Here is a 12,558-nt window from a genome sequence, read left to right as displayed (position 1 = left end):
ATAGGCAGAGCAAGATGAGGGTAGGCCAGCTGAGCCATGCCGTGGCCCCGTCTGGGGCTGAGGCTGGGAACGCTGAAGTGCCAGAGTCTCCAGGTGACCAAGGTAGTAAAAGGGCAGAACCAGAAAGGTCCCTGGGGATGGCTGGCTGGAAAAGGAGGCTCCAGAAACTCTTTCTCATCCTCTCACATTCAGATCTGAGGAAATCAGGAAGCTAACTGAAGCAGTGGTCACCCCTGACAACAAAAAGCGCTGTGGGAAGGGGACAACTTGATGGGAAGCAGAGTGCCTGGAGGACATCAGGAGGACATTCAGGGGACATGAGCAGAGCCTGGTTGTGGGCCTCGCCACACACTCTCCAACCACCAGGGTCTGTTCATAGGAAGAAGAGACCGAACTCCTGTGCTGAAGGGCAAAGCCCGTGGGAGCATCCCAGGCCAGGCAGACAATGGGCAGAAGAGGCCTGGGCTACAGTATGCACTCAGATCCCCAGGATGCCCAGAAGACAGGACACTGCAGCCTGGAGGCTGCTGGGCAGTGCTGGGTGAGTGTGGGGCTCTCCCCACAGGAGAGGTCCCTCACTGTATTCTGACCCCACTCACAACCACAGCACAGCCCCACACTGTGTTTGACGGAGATATCCATGGAGTTGGCATGACTCTCTCCAGCAGATGTGGAGAACCTGGCCACTGGGGAACAATGGGCTCAAAAGAAGAAAGGGGGACACTTCTATGAAAGAGTAATACTTAGTTCCTATATGCCTTGAGAACTGCACGGTGAGGGACAGGGGGCACTCTGCAGTCAGTGCACCCAGAAGGACAGGGAGGGAAGGACAAGACAGACCAGACTGAGAGCCTGTAAGCTGCCCCAGCAAGGCCAGCCCACAGCTCCCCAGAAAGAGTGTTCCAGAGTGTGCAATGTGGCACTGCGGAGTCACCAATTTCTTGGCCACCTCTGGCTGGTCCACAGGACCCTCGCACTCTGACCTTCTCTCCTGCTGACCCAGAGAGGCCCGTCGAATCTGCAGCTCCGCCAGACACCAGGGGCAGAGCGCAGTGATCCAGCCTTGTGTACCTGAGCCCCGGCCAGAGTTCGGCAGAAAGACAAAGGGAAAATGACAAGAGGGAAGGACTGCAGACACAGCTTCAGGAGGACATGGAGGTCACATGTCAAGCCCAAGCCCTTAGGTTGGCGGGCCTGTTGGAGCCTGAGGAGTTTTGGGTTGGCTTTTCACCCAAGGACTGTGCAGGCAGACATGCCAGCAAGCTTAGGATGTATGTGGGTTTCCAGCCAGGACAGGCTGCTCACACCAGTACTACACTCACCCCACAGGGAGTGTAGAGAAACAGCCTCCCCACACCAAGCTCGGGAGGAGGCACAGTATCCATGTACAGACACAGAGAGAGCTGAGCTCAGGGCCAAGATCTCTGGGTGGCTTTCCCTCCCTGGCTGCAAAAGCAGGGAAGGGCCCTTCCGACAGGCTACAAGGGGCCGGCCTTATGGGCCCTGGCTGGGCACTGGCCACCTGCCCTGCCAACAGTCCTGACAGTGAACCTTGGCTGCCAGAACTGGAAGGGAAGGGAAGAGTAGGGAAGCTCCCACTGCCTCTGCCATACAGCTCTGCCTTGGGAAAGGCAGCCATGCCTAGCATCCAGGCCCACCATATGGGGACTTGCAAAAGTGGGAACCTCCCTAGGGGTGCCCATCCCAGCCAGGACCCAGTGCTGTCCTCAAGGTGCCATGAGTGGCGACTCCCAAAACCGCCATACCTTGTGTTGGCGATCCGCTCTCTCCACTCCTCTGAGAGGAAATCACCTCTTTCCAGCTGAAAGGAAGAAAACAGGAACAAGTGCTCATCACAGGTCTTGCTTGGCCCCTGAGCCAGCTCCCTACCTGGCGAGGAACAGATGAAATGAGCACAGTCGCTAAAGTGGGAAGGACGTGCGGTAAGACTGAGGCGTGGCTGCTGGCAGCTCTGCAGGGAGGAGTGGACAGTTGGGGATAAGCCAAGACCACACGCCTCAGTGTGGGTTACCGTGAGCCACCGGAATGGTTACCCAGACTAGTGCTGCAGTGCCCACCCCAGGGGGCCAAGGCACAGAGCAACGAAGATAGAGAATGTGTCTGAGAGTCATGATGTCACCTCCACTCAGGGCCAGCAGGGGGCACCCCCAACACACAATCTGCAGAGCTGGGGAAGGTCATAACTCCCACTAGCTGGGCTGTTCTGGACAGAAGGTGGGTTGGCAAGGGCTACAAGAAACCTGTATCAGGCCCTCAGGTGAGTGACTGGAACACAGACCACTGACCGTGAGAGAGGCCTGCACGCCAAGTCCGCATGGGCTAGGCTTCCTTCTGTGACACGGGCCGCACCTGTACTGTGGCTCTCTAGTCTGCTTTACTTGAGAACAGTGCCATCTGCACCCTCAAAAACTCTCAACCCTACTTTCATTACCAGACTGATGTCATTCCGCCTCGAGGACAAAGTCTATCCAAGAAGACACAGTTCTTAATAACTGAACTGTCCAGAGCTTTAACATTTACCAGACCAAGAAAATTGATTTTATAATTCTTCAAAAAGGCTAGTACCACCACTCCCTGGTGTATTCAAGACAACTGAAAACAACGTCCACATAAAAACCTGTACTTGGACATCCAAAACAGCAAAATTCACAGCAGCGCAAAGGTAGGACAACCCAAATGCCCATCCACATGCTGGAATATTACTCAGCAGTGAGAAAAGTGAGGCACTGATTCTTGCCACAATGTGGATAAACCTTGTAAACATGATGCTCAATGAGAAAAGCCAGACCCAAAAGGCCACATGACGTGTGATTCCATTTATGTGACATGTCCAGAACAGGCACATCCACAGAGACAGAAAGTGGGTTAGTGGTTGTCTGGGGTGGGGGGGACTACTGATGGGTATCCATACCCCCCAAAATGCCGTCAGGTGACCAGGAACCTCCACTCCTCAAGAAGACAGCAGGAGCCCAATAGGCACTGCATCTCTCTAAGGACAGGACAGAGGAAAACCCTGAGCAAAGTGTCCTATGGGTACTGCTGCCACAATGCAGGGAGACCATGTGCCCAGGGCAGGAGCAGCTGCAAACCTTACGTCACAGGGCACAGTGGAAAACCACCCAGGGCATCTTGTGATGTGATGTGATGTGGCGACACAGAACAAGGGGAAGTGGCTTGTTCTAAACCACTCAGGTGCTGCAGGAGGGCCCACCTACATCCTGGTTGTATCCCATCTCTGAATCCTCTCCTGACCTGAGGTACCTTCTGAATCTGCCATTGCTCCACAGAACAGCCCAGTCAGGACATGGGGAAATGACTCACTCGAGTCCAAAGTCCTCACTAGTCCTGTGCAAGACAAAGCTCCCAGAGCACACTTAACATCTTCTGTTTTGTCTCTGTATAAATCACACCTGTAAGGACGACTATCTTCATCCTCGGGTCTTCATCCTACAGTAAATTCCTGTACCTAGGAGCAGTCCTCAGGGCCCTGACACAGGTGACTTTAGGCTGTTCCTGATGTGACCTCTCTCTCCTGGTGGCTCCCCTACGTAGGCCACACTGCTTCAAGCCACAGCACCACTGCTCATTTTGGCCTCCTGTTCGAGGCAAGAAAACACCACAGTCTAACCTCTGCCTGCTGGGCCCACCGTTCTTGGGCTGTGACCACCCGAGGATGACTGGCTGAGTGGGCTCCGTGTCACTGGGGCCAATGTGCCAGAGTTAACTTTGACCAGAAAGATGTGAACAGTCCCTACTTAAGTCCCTGTGACTAGCTCCAACATCACGGAACTCTCCTATTTTTCCTGTCAGTGGAGAAATGCCTGAGGGGAAAGAGAGATGGGAGGAGCACCAGCACACACAGCATGCACACTGTCCTTTCCACAGGGAAACCAGATTTGCTCATGGTCCGGGTCCGCTGGCAGGTCCAGGGTCAGACTCGGGCAGGGCAATTGCATCCCTGTCCCACCCATCTCTGCCTTACCACAGACACCACCCACCCTAAGCAGAACTCACGTGTTCTCAAAGTCCAGAAAAAAAAGAGCATGGTCTGCAAAAAGCATCCATTCCAACAGGGAGACCAAAGCAGGCCCCACCCAAAGCCAGGTGAGCAAAAGTCACTGAGGCCCTAGGCCTTATCATTCTGTCAACCTGCCCAGGAATAGTCACAGATCTACAAACAATACCAGCTCGACTATCTGACTCTCAGGGACTCAACTCAGAGCAGGACCAGAGTAAAGGTGCGCTGATGTCTCCAGAATACATGCAGCTCCAGCTGGCTTTCCTAAGGAGAAAGCAGCCATCATTTCAGTGCCCAGCAGCTCCGCACCTTCTGGGTCTGCCTATCAGCAGCACCAGGCCGTCCTAATGTGGACAAGCCTAAAGGGAGCAGCTCTTACCCAGGTGGAGGCCCCAAGACACTTCCTGGAGAGGCACCTGTCCCCAAGGGCACAGGCAGGTCCACAGCTACTGGGCACCTTTCCCACGCAGCACTTCCATGAGGCTACAGCTGCCCAAGGTGCCACACACTGGACGTGCCAGGCCCATCACTGTGAGCCAAGAGCACACGGTCAGGCTGTGAGCAGACGACTGAAGTGCTGTGGGAGCTCCGACATCAGCCTGGGCAGAGAGCTGGACGAAGCATCTCCCAGGTAGAGGGGGTGCCCTGAGGTATGACAGATAAGCAGACAGAAGCCAAGTAGAAGAAAAGGATAGGCTCCAATGGAAGAAGGGATATGAGCAGGAAGGAAGGGCCTGGCCACCTGGGAACTGGTAGGCTGCAGGACAGGGAGGGGCAGGGGCAGGGGCTGGCCTTGCCTGGCTGGGTGGTACCGCTGCGGGTGGAGAGGGAAAAAGAGGAGGCGACGGGCCATGGGAGATCCTTGGCCCTGAGAAGTAGGCTCTGGGGCTTAGAAAAGCACACTGGGCTATTTTTAGGCTCCTGTTGGCTTTGTTTCCTCTCCAGTTCTTAAGTAACAGGAGGCAGGACTGCACTTGCCAACCCAGTGCCTGGACAAAGCCACAGAAAGCTGCTGGGAGGTCTCTCAAGACCCAGGACATGGGTTCCTGCCAAATCCAGGCGTTCAGCAATCGGGCAGACTCACTACACCCTCTTGGCGCAGGACTGAGCCCAACAAGACGAGCTCTGGAGGTAGGCAACAGTACACCAGAGGCACAGATGGTTCCGCAGCCTGTGGTCAGCTTGTTCCGGACCCTGCCAAGGCTGGTACTAAGCGTCCTTTTAGCCAGATTCTGCTCCTGCCACATCACAGGGGCTACGTGGGGCTAATGACCCCCTAAGCCACGCAAGGCCCAGAGAATGGGATAGTTTACACGCAGGGAGCCTCTCCTCTGTGCCCAACACTGCAGCACAAGGGGCAGACGTGTCAATGACCCCCAAACACCCACGGAGCTAGGCACTGCCACTTGATGGAGACAAGAGGAGGAAGAAGGAAGGAGAAATTACGTGCCCAAGGCACCCTCCACCCCCAGCCTTCTCCAAACTACGCTCCCCAGAGTGCTGAAGACCACAGGTGGATCAATAGGGGCTGTTCTAAGAACTGGAATAAAAACTCTTCCACTGTGTGTTTGGAACTGTTGGGCTCGCTCACCAGAACCAGGAAGCATTTTCTGAACTTAAAAAGCTATGTTTTAAGGAAGTCATTAAGTCTTAGGAAATGGTTAGCCACCTGGAATTCTTAGCGAGTGGATAGAGCAACCAGGCGGGAAGAAGTTTCCTGGGAACAGAAAGCAGCTGGACTTACTTACTGCCCAGTCACCCTGAAGGACAAATGCCAGAGAATTTTAGATGTGGGCAGAACAGGAGAGGTCAAAGGATATAACTCCTCACCTTTCACTGTGCAGACAGAATTCTAGAAAGACATTCCACCAAGGAAAAGGGAAGGAGAGCTGAGCACGTTCCCTGGATGTGCAAATCCTAGTCTGGGAAAAGCAGAACAGCAGCAGAGGGAGCACCTCCAAACCTATTGCACAAAGCCAGCATAACCCAACACCAGAACCAAAGACGGTACAGGAAGAGAAATCACCAACCAGGGCACAGATGCGAAAATCCTCAACAAGACAGGAACAACCCAAAAACCCAACAATGTGTGAGAAAACGCACCATGAACCAGTGGCATTTACCCTGCGTGCAGGCGGTCAGCTCAACAAACCTCCATGACTTCAACAGGCCACAAAGAGAAAAACCACGTATCAGCAGGTGCCGAAAATCCAACACCCTTTCACGATAATAATTCTCATCAAAGTAAGAATAAAGGGGAACTCTGTCAACTTGAGAAAGAACATCCATAAAATACCTACAGTGAGCGTTGTACTCCATGGCAAGAAACTTGAAGCTTTCCCGCTAAGATCAGGAGCCAGGCAGGATGTCCCCGCACCCCTGCTTTTCAACTCCGTACTGGAAGTCCTAGCTAGTGTAATGAGACAAGAGAAGTAAATGCAAGGTGTGTGTGTCATGAGGGAAGGGATAAAACTGTTTACAGATGACAAAATCATCTATGCAGAAAACCTGAAAAAAAATTAGCAAAAAAACAAAACTAATACACAAGTAAAGCAAGGTTATAGTATAAAGGTATTATTAATATATAATATCCAAAGGTCAGTTGCTTTCCTATGAACTAGCAGTGAACAAGTAGAATTTGAAACTAAAACAACAATATCATTTATTATCAGCATCGCAAAAGGGAGAAATAATTAGATATACATCTAAAAAATATGTACAAGATCTATACAAGGAAAACTATAAAACTCTGATGAAAGGCGGCAAAGAACTAGATGAATGGAGAGATAGTCAATGTTTATGGATGGGAAGAATCCATATTGTCAAGACATCAGTTCTTCCCAACTTGACCTACAGATTCAATGCAATTGCAATCAGAATCCCAGCAAGTTATTATGTGCATATGGACATACTGATTCTAATATTTATACAGAGGCCAAAGGTCCAGAACAGGCAACACAGTATCGAAGAACAAAGTCGGAGGACTGACACTACCCAACTTCAAAACTTACTCTAAAGCTTCAGTAACCCAGCAGCGTGTGCTGACGACAGAACAGACACACATCAACGGGACAGGACAGAGCCCAGAAACAGACCCTCACAAATACAGCTGGCTGACCTCTGACAACGGAGCAAAGACGGTCTCTGCCAACAAATGGTGCTAGAAGAACTTGGCCTCCACACACAAAGAAATGAATCAAGATACAGACCTTACTTACATCCTTCACAAAAATGAACATAAACAGATCATAGACTTAAATGTAAAACACAAAACTATAAAACTCACATAAGATATTGTGAGAGTAAACCTAAGTGACTTAGGTTTGGTGAGGACTCTTGCATACACCAAAAGCATGACCCGTGAAAGAAGCTGTTATATTGTTTCTAAGAAACAGGAAACTTCCTCTTTCCCCATCTCCCGCATCCCCAATCGATCTCCAAACTATGATTATGTGATTTTCTCTATTTCCCTAACACAATCAGGAACATGGAATCCAGCTCAAGAGTCAACAACCCATGGGCCATCCTGCTCTAGGCTGGTGACAATGGGGAGGGATGAGACCAAAGAGTCATGAGAGCTCTGAGGGAGAGCACAGTCACAGGACCAGTTGGTGGACCCCCTGTAGTAAGGTGAACAGGGAAGCTTGAACAAGGAAATGCATTTCAAGCTGTGAACAGACACCCTGGGCAGGAGCAGTGAGACCAGAGGATCCAGAGCCCAAGGAACCTTGATGTCGAAAGACAGGGTTCAGTGATGGAGACTGAGGTGCAGCCCAAAGAGCCATGGAGAGTGCTGCCCATAATGCCAGCCTTGCCAAGAAAAGGGGCTTGGAGGCTGGGTCGCATGCTGCCAGGAAGGCAGCAGGAGAAAGATGCCACTCAGCAGGCCAGTGGATGGGGCCACACCCTATTATCCATCTCGCACCAGCTCCACTACACACATACAAGCATGACACAGAAGGAGGAGCTCCCTCAGAAGGAGCCCCACATGCTCCCCGAGAGCTCCTCAGGTGCCCAGGGACATGCAGAGGGCAGGCAGTTACCTCTGTGCAGTCAAGGACTGAGAAAGATAAGATACTGCAATGTGCCACCTTTGCTCTCTGAGAGCCTGGAGCAGGAGTTAGAAATGCTCCCCCAAATGGCCCCTGAGGAAGGAGGGCAAGCACAGCCAAGAAATGGTGGGAAAGAGATAGGAGAACAGAGGGAGGAAAACTTCTGGGTAAAGCCAGCTGCCCCATCCTAAGGGCTCCTGGAGGGAGCTAAGCGGGCCTTCTTCCAGTGACACCACACGCCCGGCTCAGGCCAGGCCAGTGCAAGAATGGATGAGTAGGGGCAGCCCCAGTGGGGATAAGCTGGGTCCCACAGGAAGAGACAAACGGCGGGTCCAGCAGGAGAAGGAAACATAGGGGACTCATTAGCCACAGGGGCATGGAGCGATGGCACTCACTGTGTATTCTGCATGCTTTTTTCCATACCATTTCATCCACTTCCTGAACTCTCGGTCCATGGTCTGCAAGAAAATCAGAGAGCCTGTCAGAAACTCAGGACAGTCAGCGAGGCAGAGGAGGCCCCCTCCACACGCTCAAGCAGGCGACCTGTGGCTCTGCGAGGCCTGTCCACCCCTTGGTCCCCCTCCTCTGACTGATCAAGCTGAGGTGCCAGTCTGCACCTCCTCCACCCAGACAACCCCATGAGCAGCAGCCCCAGAAGGAGTCTAGGGGTCCCATGAATAGTAGACTGAGGGACCTGTGGCAGGTCCTCCAGAGAACCTGAGGTCACCAGAGTCCAAACCACAAAAGCTTCTGTGAGATAAGATGATGTTCAGACCCATCCACTCCCCAGACAGTGTCGCCAGCTGACCCCACCCTGCGGACATGGAGGCTGTAGCATCCAGAGGAACTGAAACACACTGACAGAGGCCCAAACTCATGTTGGAGACCAAGGAGACCCCCAGAGTCCCCTGCCTGGATGCTCTTCCCTCCCCATGTCTCAGCACACACTTCCCCCGCCCATGGGTGGAGGAAAAGAGACACAAACATGAGTCCCCAGAACAGCTTACCTCCGCGTACTTGGCTGGGATGTCAGCTTTCTCGACTCCGTAGTGATGTTTGCAGTTGGTGGCTGCTGCGACCTGAAGCACAACCTGGCCCACTCCTTCAGAGAGAGGAGAGGGTGCCGTCACAGATGCAGCACCATGATGGGGAGGGGGCAGGGTGTGAGAGGCCAGGTGGGCGGTGGCCACGAGAGTAACAAGCAGAGCCCCCAGACCCTCTGCGGAGGCATAAGCACTGCCTGTGGTGCTGAGGAGACTCCATGACCCAGACTGAGCTGAGCTCCCAGTGGGGAGTGGCTGGCACACTTTGGCTCCCACACTGGAATCGTTCTTGCTCTACAGACAGTGGTGGCATGAACTCTCCTGACACAGACAGAGCCCCGCAAGATTGATGCCCCAGTAAGGCTCCCGTCCACCTTGAATCCACACCACATCGCCACCACGGAGCAGCAGGGCTCACCAGACCTGACGTCACCCCGACAATACCATCAATGCTTGTCATCAACTGGGTTTAAAGAGAGACTGGAGGAGCAGGAGAGCCCTCACAGAACAGAAACAGGGTCTCCAAACCACTGTCACTGATGGCATCGCTGTGTAGCCCAACAAGCAGGCCAAGCAGCTGACAAACAGATTGTCTGAGTCCAGGCAAGGGGCAGGGCCTGCCAGTATGCAGCCCCGTGGGCCTTAGCCAGCAACCTCTCCTCCCGCAAGAGGCCAGCTTTGCATTTCAAATAATGTGGTAGGAGCCCCTCAATTTTCCATTTTGAATAGAACATATTCAAATAATAAAAATAAGCACACTGTTTAGGATCACAGGTAAATGAAGGCCCACCAGGTAGATGTCATGAGGGTCCCTGGTTCAGTGGAGGTGGTAAGAGCCAGACACAAGAAGGCAGGTGGTTTTCAAAAATCATCAACCTTTCCATATAAGATGACTTAAACTTAAACAGCCTTCTAGGTAACTGGCCTTTGAACCACATGCATGCCAATTAACATGTGAATTGTGTGTGTGAAAAGGGCTTAAACTAAGGATGATGCTACTAAAGAAGTCATCTTGTCCCAGACTGCCAAGGACACATGTACCTGTTTGAGACAGGACTTTCAAGTCTGTAAGTACAACTTGTGTAGAAACAAGGTCACATTGGCACAGCAAAGACACGCCAGAGGAAGGCTGTACACAGGGTTCCTAGTAGAGCAGTCTGATGTTTGACACAGTCATAAATCAGCTGTCACCTGATCAGAACATCCTACCCAGGAATCAATCAGCTCAATATTTATTCATTCTATAAAGCCCATCTGTGCATACCCACCAGGCCCCCATGGATGTCCTGCTAAGATAGGCCCTTCCCCCAGGAGCCTCCACTGGTACTGAGGATGTCCCATAACAGAGAAGAGGCTGGCCCTGACTGCCCTTTTTCAGCGGGTTGGGCATCGTCCTGTAGACCGAGAGGTTGCCAGTTCAATTACCGGTTGGGGCACAAGCCTGAGTTGCGGGCCAGGTCCCCAGTGGGGGGCATCTGAGAGGCAACTGATCGGTTTCCCTCGCACATCAATGTTTCTCTCCCTCCCTCTCTCCCTCTCTTTCTAAAAATAAGTAGGGGGCTATTGGGGCTGAAGAGTGCTGGGACCATCCCAGGCCTTGAGAAGCAGGAGAAAAGGGGCTTGGTTGGAGCCTGCTGGGATGGAGCCATTTCCTCCACCTCTGGGGGAGCCAGGGGCTCTACAGGAAGGTCAGTTGGGGCAGTGGGTCTGAGGGAGCACCTGTCCCCTCCAGCAACCCCACACTCTGGACTTTTCATGAAGTACGGGGACTTGGAAAGCATGGCCCTGGGGCCACCTGCCCCACACTCACCACTTCCCAGGTCCACAAACAGGTCATCCTCTGTCATCTTGATTTCGTCAATCATCTGCGCGACCAGGTCGAAGGAGGTCTCCCCATACACCTCCGGGGAGAAGGGCTCGTAGTTGTTGAGCTTCTCAGGGTCCGTCACCGAGTGGTTGTAAACCTGCTGCAGGATGTGCCGCAGGAGCCCGTTGGATGGCCGCGTGTTCAGCTTCATAGGCTGTGTGGTTCCCTTCCACTACGGACATCAAAGAAAGTGCCGGAACACCTCACACAGGGGACAGTCTACCCCACAAACTTCACACTTCAGCACCAGATTACTGCTATTTATTGAAAAAAGTGTGCATGTGTGTATGTGAACGTGTGTATACATGAACATGAAGTGTTTGTGTATGAGCCTGTGCGTGTATAAGTTCATGTGTATATGTGTGCACGTGTGTGTGTACACGCCAGTGGTTGCATACTGAGTGACTGAGTGTGGGACTGACTGAGGCCCACAGTGCACAAAATGCTCACTGCCTGGGCCCTGGTACTGCTGTGCCACCTCATCAGATGACAGGGCTGTCAGCCCGTCAACTCCAGAACCCTGGCCTAGAATGTCCATCTTCCTAAAAATCTACCTGGGAGAAGAAACGGGCCCGAAGCTGCAGAGAGCTGGCACCCCTCGGCCTTGGCCTCCCCGACTTGGGATCAGGTAACATGAAGGGCAATGGGGTCAAGAACCACAGCTGGGGCCTAGATGAGAAGAAAGGCCTGAGGGGAGCGCAAGGCTACCTACCAACTGGTGGATGCTGTCGATGGCCCGGTTGTACTTGTCACAGAGCCTCTGCATGCTTTCGAAGCTGAAAAAAGCAAAAGGAATGTGCTGGTCATTGCCAAGCTCAGAACAGGCCACCAGGAGGGGATGGCATGTGGACAGGTATGCAGGGTCAGGCAGAGCCTGGCTCCTACACAGAGGTCACACACAGGGCACCAAGGAGTCAAGGAGTACCCCACATGGGCAACTAGGCTAGGCCAAGTGTTTCAGGCGGAGGTGGTCAAGGTTACGAGGCTGTATCATGTGCTCACAGGCGAAACCGGAGGTCAACAGTGTGCTTACCAGGACTTATGTCAGAAAAGGGTCTCACAAAGCCATTCCTAGAGCCCCACAGGGAGTGAGACCCGGACCAGACTCTTAGTCCCCACCCAGTCAGGCAGGCTTCCAGGGCCTTTGCTTCCCTGGCTGGATTCCACTTGTCTCCCACCCTCAGCCCTGACTCAGATGGGGCCTGAGAGCATCCTCAGGATCTGCTGAACCACACCCAACACCCCTCTCTCTGCAGAAAAAATGGCAGCACCTCCTCCCTTTACACTGGCAGCACTTATGTTTACTAAAACCTTTTGAAAGTTTCCGACACTTTCAAAGATATAGGCAGCATGTGTTAGATACCTAATGAGAGTTTGGGGGAGTTTTTAAATGAAATGAAATTCTCCCGAACATGATCAATTTCATTTCAGGTATTAATTTGCAATGGAATCCCCTAACCCAGGGATTCTCACCTGGCGCAATCATGCCCCCAGGGAACACTGGGCAAGGTCTGGGGACATCTGTGGTTGTAACGGGACTGGGGGTGCTCCTAGCAT

General features: G+C 52.6%; 1 protein-coding gene across 5 annotated transcripts in view; it reads right to left on the bottom strand.

Moving 5' to 3' along the window:
* DOT1L (DOT1 like histone lysine methyltransferase) overlaps positions 1 to 12,558 on the bottom strand; it is a 57,868-nt gene that overhangs the window by 26,766 nt on the left and 18,544 nt on the right. For 3 of the 5 annotated variants that reach the window (XM_053911879.2, XM_045202748.3, XM_024568581.4), the window contains exons 4-8: positions 11,714 to 11,777; positions 10,945 to 11,173; positions 9,099 to 9,193; positions 8,487 to 8,549; positions 1,767 to 1,822 (exon numbers count right to left, since the gene is read on the bottom strand). In XM_053911879.2, coding sequence (XP_053767854.1) covers positions 1,767 to 1,822; positions 8,487 to 8,549; positions 9,099 to 9,193; positions 10,945 to 11,173; positions 11,714 to 11,777 — 507 coding nt within the window. Of the gene's footprint in view, positions 1 to 1,766; positions 1,823 to 4,418; positions 8,447 to 8,486; positions 8,550 to 9,098; positions 9,195 to 10,944; positions 11,174 to 11,713; positions 11,778 to 12,558 lie in introns of those variants that run through there. The other 2 variants (XM_024568582.4, XM_045202749.3) reach the window with 2 other exon arrangements.

This window comes from Desmodus rotundus, chromosome 9 (assembly GCF_022682495.2).
Source record: "Desmodus rotundus isolate HL8 chromosome 9, HLdesRot8A.1, whole genome shotgun sequence".
NCBI classification, from domain to species: Eukaryota; Metazoa; Chordata; class Mammalia; order Chiroptera; family Phyllostomidae; genus Desmodus; species Desmodus rotundus.
This window is presented reverse-complemented; position numbering and strand designations above follow the sequence as displayed.